General features: G+C 40.2%; 1 protein-coding gene across 19 annotated transcripts in view; it reads left to right on the forward strand.

The window, feature by feature from the left end:
• The window catches only part of ptprk (protein tyrosine phosphatase receptor type K), a 142,491-nt gene that overhangs the window by 62,077 nt on the left and 67,914 nt on the right, over nt 1-12,500 (forward strand). For all 19 annotated transcript variants that reach the window (XM_057352086.1, XM_057352087.1, XM_057352094.1 and 16 more), the window contains 4 exons: nt 62-143; nt 929-1,044; nt 2,577-2,751; nt 5,956-6,249. In XM_057352086.1, the coding sequence (XP_057208069.1) occupies nt 62-143; nt 929-1,044; nt 2,577-2,751; nt 5,956-6,249 (667 nt within the window). The remainder of the gene's footprint in view (nt 1-61; nt 144-928; nt 1,045-2,576; nt 2,752-5,955; nt 6,250-12,500) is intronic.

The following is a 12,500-nucleotide window of genomic DNA, read 5'->3' on the forward strand; positions in this document are numbered from 1 at the left end:
TGTCTCTCTCTCTCTCTCTCTCTCTCTCTCTCTCTCTGTGTCTCTCTCTCTCTCTCTGCAGGTCATATTCGAGGCTGAGGTGACAAATGGTAGAAGAGGATTTATTGCTATAGACGACATCCAGGTGCTCAGTTACCCATGCGGTGAGTGAGTGAGTGTGCGTGCGTGCTTGTGTGCAAAAAGTGTTCTATGATCTTTAGGTTTAGGGGTTGGGTTAGGGTTAGGGGATAAAATATACAGTTTGTACAGTATACATATGTGTGTGTGCGTGTTTCCTCCAGTGCAGTCATATTGTTCTTCATAATGGACAGTGTTGTGATGCATTATTAAGTGAGTGTTTACTGTAATGAAATGACTTTCCCTCTGAATGAAGTGAAGTTATTTACAGCGTGATGCACTGACGCATCTCCTGGCCTTCTACACATTGTGGATTATGATGATACAGCGTTGTCTTGGACACGTTATACTCATCATGCATTATGTGTATACATGTATATATATTCTGTTCTTCATCTCGCAACAAAAGACAATAGAACCCATTAGAACCATTATAATTTTACATTTTTTTTGTCCACACTGGATGTGGCGTGATGCAACAAATGCCTTGTTCTTAATGGGTTTGTCATGTGGCGTCACGCCGCTTGTGTCCAGTGTAGACAGGGTGTATCAGGGGGTCGTGTGAGGTCTGGAGTTAAAATCTGCGGTTTTATCTGTGCTTTCAAAAGCCTTTTTTTCAGAATCCTTTAATAATATAATATATAAAAGTAGCGTGTTTTCATGTGGAGTAAACAAGTGAACTCAAAGAAGCGACTGATAAACATTCTGGTGTTTGTAAATGTTTGTGTCACAGAAATGTCCTGATGATGGTCTTACTGTAATGTATCAGAGAGCTATAATGTCAAGCGTTGTTGTCTTTCTCTACACACAGATAAATCTCCTCATTTTCTGCGTTTGGGGGACGTGGAGGTAAATGCCGGACAGAACGCGACCTTTCAGTGTATCGCAACCGTTCGAGATGCAGTTAACAACAAACTCTGGCTTCAGGTGTGACTCCAACACTTGTGTTATACACTTCAAAACAACATGACACTACACATTCAATGTATGTGTGTATACTTATTCTCTGGTCAGAAGGTCACTTTTGGCTGCTGTTTACTCCAAACCCACATAACATCAACACAGTTAATCAAAGTAAACTCAGTGTAAACGAATAAAATCACATGAAAAGATGATGGTTCAAGATGATCTTCTCTCCTGTGTTTCATGAAGTTCAGGGTCATTGGCTGATCAGAATTGAGTGATGTGTTAGATGTAATGAAAGAATGTCGTGTTCATAGCCCTCTTACAGCTGTTACAGTATAGATGTGTATTTAACACACTTTCTGTCACTTTATTCCTCTGCTATTTGCGTGTTCTCTGTGTCAGCGTGGTGGTGAAGCCCTGCTGGTGCGTGCTGTACACATAATGAACCGCTGACAGAGAGAGAGAGAGTTCTGACAGTGGCTTCTCTTCTACAGCAGATGAGATGTGAACACTGAAGAGAATCTAATGTACATCTGATGAGAATGTATTTAACATGAGATGACAGTGTTAAAGAACGCCTAATGAAATCTCCTCTCACACACACACACACATGCGACTTCTGTTGTTTTTATACTGATGGTATGTTCACAGCCCTAAATCACACACACAAACCTTTCTGCATTGTTTCATTTCTAGATAAACATCATAATGTCCCCTCTGAAACGAATCATCTTAAAGTCATCATGAAATGAAAGTTGCGATTGTTATCTTTTCCGTCAAAGTGAAATGGCTTCTCTCCTAATTGATTGGATGGTTGGCCTGAGACACCAGCGGTTCCTCTTTTTCAGGCGTTACGTCATGAAGAGAAGACTTGTTGTTGAGAGGAGGACAGGAGCTTAATGTTTTCGATTAAAGATTACAACTGCAAATGAATTTTACAAAAATAATGATGTGCATGGATAAATCATTTACAAAGTATAATAATCACCGCAATGCCGTGTAAGAAAACGAGTGTTATCATTTTAACATAAAATGACTTTAATCTCCTCGCTCTTGACCCACCAAAACAACTCTTAAAGTCCTCCTGAACTCAACCTTAAGAATCAGAATGACATATTTAAACGTTCCTGTTAAATGCATTTCTTCACGCTCTTATAAAGCTGGAATATAACTCCACACATCATTCATTGAGTAAATGTGGATGAATGAATATGCAAATTAGTCTCCGTCTCCACCGATTTACACCAGCATGTGATTGGTTATGTCATGTTTGTGAGATTTCAAGCAGCAATTTTAAGAGTAAATACTCAGCAGTGGCGTATAAACGACATTTAAAACGTGATTTTTGTTACCGCAAGGATCTTTTAAGTTAGTTTCTCATCATGTGTTTATGAAGAATACTTCCATCTACAATGAAACTGAATTGATTGTCTCTGTGGAAATGAAACGCAGTGAAGATTTCAGTGGGTTGTTAAGTGTTACAGAACCTACAGATGACTTCAGTCTGGTGAGTTTTCAGTTTTGATGAGTGATGATACTGTGATGTTTGTCAGAAACGTAACGGTGAGGACATTCCTGTGGCCGAGACCAAAAACATCAACCACAGAAAGTTTGCGGCGTCCTTCAGACTGAGAGAAGTGACCAGTCAGGACCAAGATCTCTACCGATGTGTCACCCAATCAGAACGAGGATCTGGGGTGTCTAACTTCGCTGGTCTTATTGTTCGAGGTAAATGTTGTTTTGTCTTTTATCGTCATACTGTATCCTAATTCCAACAACTATACTAGAACAACATATTAGAATGATAACGCTATCTTTATTCTAAACTTGCGTGCTGCCATTTTACATTTTAATTCAAGTGGATTTTCATTGGCTGTCAATGTTTTAATTATAAATCAGATGAAAAAAATTGTTATAGACGGTTTCAGAGCATCGACTTAAACAAACGCTTTGAGGTCCAAACTTAACTTCCGCTACACATCAGCAAAGAATAGAGTCCCTGTAGATTATTTCAGATTACAAGCAAAAGAAATAACAAGTCAAAGACATGAGCTAGCAAGTTAAAAGTAGGTCTAGTAAGTATTATTTTGGGTTACCAGTAGAAGAAGCGTTACTTGGCTAAACTTAAATGTGACAAAGTTACACGACCCATTCAACACAATGTAATTAATATATATATATATACAATAAAATTCAACAAATGGTGTAGTTGATACAATTATTATACAATAAAATAGTCATATAAATGAATATGTAAATATAAATCTATAAATAGTTGTATTATTAGCCAGTAGCCAGACCGATCAACAAACACAGACAGGAAGTTGAGTTTTCTCTTCTCTCTCTGTATTGTTCTAGTTGTTGTTCTCTGTGTGAATGAGTCTGTAGGCAGCTGTTGTCTTTGTGTAATCAGGGTGTCTTTAAATAAAGCTCAAATCCCAACGTACTGTCACCTTGACATGATTCTCTGAGGATACATGAGAAGTTGTGTGCTCTGCTCAAAACACAGCAGCGTTTATGCACCGTATGTCATTTATAACACACTATCAACACACATATACTGTATACATATTGCCTTTTTACTCGTAATGAAGTGAAAAGTGCTTTTAGAAGCTGTAGTAAACACAATCTGAACAATCTTGTGCTCAAGTGAAGGAGAAACGGCTTCAGTGAGCATCTGTTTATTTCAGCTGCGCTAAACAATACAAATGTATTTAAACGTGAAGAATCATTGGGCACGTAATTGTTTCTTCAGAGAGACCCGTGTGAAGAGTGACGTGTGTTTGTAGAGAGAGAGAGAGAGAGAGAGAGAGAGAGGACTGAAGTGCAAGTTAGCGCTGGCCGCTGGGCAGAAGGGTCTCCATGTTTGCGGCTCGGCCTGCTTGACTTTCAGTCACACTGACAGCTCAGATATCTCCGCCACACTTCTCCGCCTGACAGCCTGCTACAAGGATACCAAAGATGGTAATTTCAGCCGAAATTTTTGGGCCACGGATTTGTGCGTGCGCTAATGGGAGCTGGCACGGAGAGGCCTATTGTCGCTCGTGACCCGGGGCCAGCGCTTTATTAGCTCTCCCTCTCTCTAATGCGGCCTGACAGAGGACCCTCCTGGCTGTTTGCCCGCTTTGTAACAAATGAAAATCTCAGTGGCGACTTCTTCCGCCGAGGAGGTATCGATCTGCGTGTCCCCCGGCCGCACGAGAGCGATGAAAGAGGGAAACACAAGCAGAAAACACAACAGAACGCAGTCGCCGTCACAGCTTGCCGTGTTTCGCCCAGGGTTCAGAGTAATGACATTAGCCTCCTCGCGCTTGTAGAAAATAAACCCAATTGACAAGACGTGCGCTGTGAAATAGATTTGAAAGCAAACAGTCAATAAGCACCTCCCTGTTTTTATTACATACCAGCGGCCTGGAAATCAACGCAGCCTTTTCTTCACCTCTCTCTCTCTCTCTCTCTCTCTCTCTCTCTCTCTCTCTCTTCAAAATTACACCTGAAACGCTCGACTTTTACATTAACAAGCTTTTATTCTACACATCTCAGATCTATACATTACTGAACACAGAAACCGCTGCATGAACTTGTGGATTTATATTGAAATGTCCAGAAAGTTTGAATGTGGAAGGAAACCTGAAGCTGAATCAATGAATCATTGCATGAGCTTCTCCTTATGTGTTCATGTTTGACTTTTATTAATCCAGCACACTTTTGAGAAAGCACTCAATGAAGAATTAAATGGATTGACAATCAATAATTGTGTGTGTGTGATGGTAATAGCAGGGCACATCACTTTCATTCTCTCATGTCAGACAGACTGTGATGGATGACCCGCATGAAACATCTACTGACAACACATTCTCTCTCTCTGTTGAAGTATGAATCCTGTTCATCCGTTCATTCATTCATTCATTCATGTAGTGAGAGCAGTAAGTGCGCTGATGTGAGAGGTGATGTCAGCGATGAATGAAGTGAACTGAATGTTGTTAGTCTGCAGGTTGACTTTAAAAGGCGTGTGTGATGTCAGAGGTTTTCTTTTCTATGAATCACTCTAGCACACATTCATGCAGATCTGATGGGTCTTTACTTTCTGCTGTAGGTCTTCACTAGTGCTAAAAAGCAGATCTCATCTGTGATCTCATTCACGGCCGACACAAGAGCTGCAGTCATCAGTGCTCAAACATGACTTTTTTGAGGTCTAAACAAACCAACCTGAAGAACAAAAACTATTAAAAGCTATCGGAACATAACACATGTGATTGTTTATGTTTTCAAAAGAAATCTCTTCTAACCAAAGCAAAATACAGTGAAAACGGTAATATGGGGAAATATGATGACGAATGCAGTAGAAACGTGTCAAGCAGATGAGCCGACAGTACGAATGCACCACACTTACTTTAGGATGTGTCCTGGAACATCATCTTACAGCGTGACCATCTCTGTGTCATGGTTTTCAAAAGTAGAATAAAAGCTTGAGTTGTGCTGTGAGCATTAGTGTGATCAGATTTATTATCAGTGTGATGTGGTTGTTCAGTGTGTTTCTGTTAGAGGTGTTACACACAACACAACACAACACGACACGACAGGACACACGGTGGAATCAGATTGCAGCATTAAATCACGCCGGATGTGATGGTGGGATGAAACACGTCTCCTGTCCTCCAGAAAGAGCCAATAAATGAATTAAGCCTCATTCATTCCCTCCATTAGCACACAAAGCAGATTACAGCGCTCATTTACTGGAACACAAGCAGATTTCATTTCAGAATAATCAAACATTCTTCAACTGTCTGTTCAACACACGCTGCTCTAAGAGCCCTTTGCTGTAGATATTGAGCGTGGCACAAACACTAAAGATGTGTGAGCAGGTTTGTGTCTGAACTTTCTTCATCAAACACAGGGTTCATGTAGAGGTGTGTCTTTCTGTTTCTGTAGAACCGCCGAGACCCATCGCCCCACCGCAGCTGCTGGCCGTCGGTCCCACGTACCTGCTCATTCAGCTGAACGCAAACTCAATATTTGGAGACGGACCCATCATTCTGAAGGAGGTGGAGTACAGAATGACATCCGGAAGCTGGACGGAGACCCACGCCGTCAACTCGCCCAATTACAAGCTCTGGCATCTCGACCCGGACACGGAGTACGAGATCCGAGTGTTACTGACCCGCCCGGGCGAGGGAGGAACCGGCCAGTCTGGACCCGCTCTTGTCACCAGAACCAAATGTGCAGGTCTGTGAAATCCTTCTGATCTCCATCTCCACATGTTCACACCGACAGACGTTAAATGATGAGTCATTGTGATGCGGTCAGTTGGTGTGAATGTGCCTTCAAACTCAAGTGTGAATAAAAAAAACATTTTTTTTAAATGTCCAGTTAAATAGACCGAGGAATAGGCTGATTCCTTTGTCGGTCAAATGTCTGACCAATAGAAGTTGAGATGTTTTTGAAACCAGTCATGTATTGTGTTTGATGCAAAAACGAAACACGTCACCTTTAAGTGTAAAAGCAGGAAATCAGGCCTTCTGTGTTTGTATTGTTTCACCAGTCATGCTTCTACACACACGCACGCACACACACGCACGCATGTCTGGTTTACTATCCCCGTGGGGACAGTCCATAGGCGTAATGTTTTTATACTGTACAAACTGTATATTCTATCCCCTATCCCTAACCCTATCCCTAAACCTAAAGATCATAGAACACTTTTTGCATTTTTAGATTTGTAAAAAATATTGTTCTGTACAATTTATAAGCTTTTGTGCCCATGAGGACCTCAATTTTGGTCCCCACAGTGACACGAGTCCCCATGTGTTGGTGTGTATTCAGGTTTAGGTCCCCACTGGGATATACAAACATGAACACACACACACACACAGATGGACACACATGTTGGGTTTCCATGGGACAAAAAATGTCCCCACAAGGACAAGGATTTTGCATATTGCCATCTTTGTGGGGACATTTTGTGCCAATACCATAGGGTTTACCCTTCTCCCCCCCCCACACACACACGGACACACACACACACGGACACACACAGCCTCCGGGCTCCCCTGAAGCAGATGGAGGTTTGGGTTTAACTGCAGAGACACAAACGTTCTGGTTTTCCTGCTGGAACAAACCTTCCGTCTGAAGCGTGTGTCCCTCTGTGTGTTTGATTTGCACATAAATCATCGCCTGCAGCGTCTTCACAAACATAATTGGAAAATAAAGTAAACAAGAGATTGTGTGGAGAGACTGTCACTGGTGCAACTCACCCTCACCAGCTCTGTGTGTGTATGTGTGTGTGTGTGTGTGTGTGTTCATGTTTGTATATCCCAGTGGGGACCTAAACCTGAATACACACCAACACATGGGGACTCGTGTCACCGTGGGGACCAAAATTGAGGTCCTCATGGGCACAAAAGCTTATAAATTGTACAGAACAATATTTTTTACAAATCTAAAAATGCAAAAAGTGTTCTATGATCTTTAGGTTTAGGGATAGGGTTAGGGATAGGGGATAGAATATACAGTTTGTACAGTATAAAAACATTACGCCTATGGACTGTCCCCACGGGGATAGTCAACCAAAGCGTGTGTGTGTGTGTGTGTGTGTGTGTGTGTGTGTGTTTGTGCGCATGGGCGATCACGTGTGTTCATGTGTGTGTGTGTGTGTGTGTGTTTGTGCGCATGGGCGATCACGTGTGTTCATGTGTGTGTGTGTGTGTGTGTGTGTTTGTCCCAGTAAACCCTATAGTGCATGGACCAAATGTCCCACAAAGATATGTAATAGCAGTCAGTTTTGATCTTGTGGAGACATGTTGTGGTCCTCATGAGGAAAACAGCTTCTAAATCAAAGTAAATGATGGGGTTTCAAATGTAAAAATGCAGAAAGGATTGTGGGTTTGTACAATAGAAAGTCCTCATAAAACAAGAAAATGTGTGTGTACATATGTATAAATTAGTGGTGGAAGCACACGCGTGCGCCGTATACCTGTTCCCTTATAAAACTGGAAGCACACAAGAGCAAACACAGCCTTCATTTCAGCGCTGTGATGCGATTCTGTCGACGGGTTGCCATGGCATCCGTATTAAACGTGGCAAGAGTCGAGGAGGACAGATATACAGCTCTTATGGGGAGGCACGGAGCGGCCGGCGGTTTCCTGTGGACGCGCTGAGAGTCAGAGAGGTTGACAAAAGTGTATTCAGTGTTTCATTTACCCAGCGGCCTCTCGCTCTCTCTTTGATTGAGATTCAAACAGGAACGCCTCTCCCCCTCAGTCGCATTTCAACTTTCATATAGTTTTTTTTATTTTGGTTAAAGCGGTTTTCCAGGTCGGCTTTAGATGGAACGCTCACCGGCTTATTTCATCTCCCTCTAGCCAATCACACGCTTATCTGGCCTCGGACAGGGAGAACCGAGTGGAACCGCTGAATTTACACAATTACATTTAGATTGGTGCCAGTCTGCCCGAGTGCTCTCTTTAAATTCACATTTTTCTCTCTTTCTCTCCAGCTCTCGCACACTTCAACCTGTCTGCCTCTCGCCTGCTGTCGGCATACTTCAAATTTATCAATATTAGGATGTTCGCCAGCACACTTGATCTTTTTTGTAGCTATGCATATTGAAACCAGAGAGAGAGAGAGAGAGGACGAGTGAACATCGTCTTTTGAGCAAAAGCCAAACACTTTTTTGATTTTTCATTTAAATATGGCCAGTGTGTGTGTGTGTGTGTGTGTGTGTGCGTGTGCGTGTGTGTGTGTGTGTGTGTGTGGTTCCATCAGAGTTCTATTCCTGTATGTTTCTTTGAAGAATGTGTGGTTATAAATGATATTAATATATGATGAGATGAATGAAGAGAATGAAAGTGATGATGATTTTTGAAACTGGCATCATCAGTAAAAGGGTTAGTGAGGTTATGAGTGTTAAAGCAGGACGTGATCATCAGTAGTTCTACTAAAGCAAAGCTCTGCTCAGGGATTTTTGTATTAAGGTCTCATTTGGTTTAATGATTTGGTCAAATCTGAGCATAGTTAGAGAAATTCTCATCTGAAAGTCTTGTGGAGACTACCAGAAGTTTCTCATCAGTAAATTTTAGCAGAAGTGGTTCATTGCTTTCTAAAAAACCCTTTATGATATAGATTTCAGTTTGAATATGAGCTGGATTGTCATCATTCTGTGGTGAGCGAGAGCTCTGAGTTCAGATGTGTTTTATTAGGTCTCGCTGTGACTTTATTTACTTCAGATTATTGTTACAGTAGAAACACAACAAGCAGAGAAAAGGTCATCACAGTTCAGTACCTCCGGCTTGACAACACAAAGAAAGATTATGAACTTATTCCAGGCGTGTCTGCTTCACTCTGTAGAAATGTCAGTCCATTTCCTTAAAATAAAAAATTGATGATATTTCCCATGATTCCCAGTGAAATAACTGAGATGTCAAACATTGGCGTAATCATCCGAGTACCAGTCTGATGTCTGAAACTCACAGGATTCAGTTTTTCACCATCACATCAGCAAAACTGCCCAATGAATGAAATTCAGTTATTGAATCTTACAGGGCTCAAGTTTGATGAAAGGTTAGGAGTGAGATCACATGTGTTGTAGTTTCAGCAGCGGCCCACCCTATTCTCTCAAGCGTTCTAGCTGTTCAATTTTACTGGCGTTATAATTGACCAGCACTAATCAAAATTGTACAGATAGACAAATTAATCCAAATAGAATGTTATATATTTTAAAAGGATGTATCAAAAATGTTGTATTCGCACCTATTGTATGATTGCTCCTGTATGACATATCGCTTATTGTATTATTATTTACAATAATGAAATACATCTCTAGTACTTTTCTTAGTTTAAGGTAGCCAAGCTAAGGTACAGTATTTAATGTGCATTGTCTTATAAATATATATATATATATTGTCTTTAAATACTTTTATTTAATCAGTTATTTCAACCAAATAAAAGACAAATTGTAGACACTGAAATGTTATCAACATCAACAAAAGCCATCTTTAAACTGCAACTGTTTAATGCTGCTCAAATGTGTCATATTTACACCATTACATAATGTAAGATTGATATAATTTAATGTGCATGTCATACATTAAACATAAATGATAAAAAAGACTAAAACAATCAGATCTCATCCCCCATTGACTCCCATAGTATTTATTTTCCCTAATTTGGCAGTAATTGGGTGTGGAGATCTGATGGTTAATGACATTCTTACAAATACATTTCTTTGTGTTCAGCAGAACAAAGACATTTAAATAGGTTTGAAACAATCTGAGGGTGATAAATGATGACAGAATTTTCATTTTTGAGCGAACTGTCCCTTTAAGACTGATGCTGATGTCTTTGATAAATATTAATATAAAATATAAAAAACAGGCTCAGCAAGATTTAAATAACAACAACAACAAAAGAAACATTATTGATGCTTTTGGCATTGTAATTATGATTATACATTAAAATCGTTTTGCATGTCATATTCTTATAGGTTAAGCAGACAGAAACTGTTTATGAGTGATTATAATGCAGTTTTTTTTCTTTCACATTGTAGTAGCATGAAAAATAAACGTTTATTTAATCTGGCAATAAACAGAAAGCAAGCGACAAATGGTCATTAACTTCATTTTTTGTTATCTGGCGTTAGAAAGGATGAAACGGACTGCCTGAAACACCCGTTATAATACAGTAAATGAGTCTGACTGATCGGATCTGACTGCTGTCTGTGAGCGAGCCGCAACAAAACTCTGATTGGTTATTATGTTCATGCGCTGTCTATGATTGGTTGTGATGTTCAGCGCTGATTCCACTGTGAGATTGGTAGTCGAGTCAGGCTCCTCCTATCCAAGCATCCAATAATCGACTATACGGGGTCACCCCTAAAATCTACATGTGTCTGTAATGACCAGTGTTGGGTTTTCTCAGTAAACGACTAGGATAAGAATTTCAGTAATGATGCTAAAGTGATATTCCAAAACACATCATAGCACGCTAGCGGTCATCACAGATCCCGGTGAGATGTTAGTGTGTGTAGTCAGCAGGATGAGAATGACTACACTCAGAAAATACTGCACACATGAGCAAGAATCATGAAACATATTATAGGATACCATGTCAATAATTCTCCTGTAAGTGTGACTTCTCATGACACTCCAGCAATAGCAGGAACCTGCTTCTCTCAAACCTAAAGCTTCTCATTTAATTCTGTGTCTCCACGAAATCATTCATACTGTATGTGCTTAGTGCCAAGATGGATGGATGGATGGATGGATGGATGGATGGATGGATGGATGGAAGATGGATGGATGGATGGATGGATGGATGGATGGATGGATGGATGGATGGATGGATGGACACACGCACACGCACTCCTTTACTTCATGATAATTACACCTCACTCTCTCTCCGTCTCACCTTCATAAAGCCACACTGTGAGCAGGTCAAACACCACCAGTATAAAGCTGACTACTGGACTAAACTCTTGGTTTTACATCGCAGTGTAATGACTTCATTATGTTCAGTGAGTCACTAATGTCCTCCACTAGCACCGCACCGCTCTCACCCCAAATGATCTCTGTTTACAGTACACAAAACAACACAACACAACTGTTTCTGCAACCGCACTCTGCTATCTCATCACACGTTACTTTTGGGTTATATACATCCCACAGTGTTACTACCCGCTCATACTGAGAGTCCATTGAAGCATCACTACACTTTACACTTATTTCTGCGAATGTTCATAAGATCAGATTACAGAACTAATGATACAATTATGAGCCCTTATATTTTAAGTTTCACTTTTATTTGTTTTCCATGTTTTCCGTTGAAATATTTCTTGGATTTTTCAGAATCAGAATCAGAATCAGAAGAGCTTTATTGCCAAGTGTGCTTGCACACACAAGGAATTTTCTTTGGTGTTGGAAGCTTCTAGTACAGACATTTCAACACAATGACAATACAATATAATACGATTTACAGTCTAAAAGATTCTAATTAGTAAGACTCACAATGAAATAAAAGCAGTAAAGTTAATTGAATATAATAAAGACTATTTTACAGAAAATGGGGGGTAATAACATATAGAGACATTGTACCGGGTAGTAAATAGTAGAATAACATATTAACAGATTGTATGTACACTTGTGCAAATGGATAATTTAGTAAGTAGAGGTAGTGTTATATACATGTATACATAAGATGTAGATATAATAAGGCACAGTAGTGCACACTATAGGAGTAGTGGAAGTGGAATATTGCTCTTAAGGAGCAGTTATCTGTTTAGGAGGGAGATTGCCTGGGGGAAGAAGCTGCTTCTGTGTCTGGAAGTCCTGGTGTTTGGTGCTCTAAAGCGCCGGCCAGAGGGCAGCAGATCAAAGAGTTTGTGTGCTGGTGTTGTGGAGTGTTTTATTTAATATTTGTATACATTATAATATCATTATACAATTTTAATATGGGGTTACATTTTCTATAATTGTGCATTATTA

The sequence above is a fragment of the Triplophysa rosa genome, linkage group LG15 (assembly GCF_024868665.1).
Source record: "Triplophysa rosa linkage group LG15, Trosa_1v2, whole genome shotgun sequence".
Classification (NCBI taxonomy): domain Eukaryota; kingdom Metazoa; phylum Chordata; class Actinopteri; order Cypriniformes; family Nemacheilidae; genus Triplophysa; species Triplophysa rosa.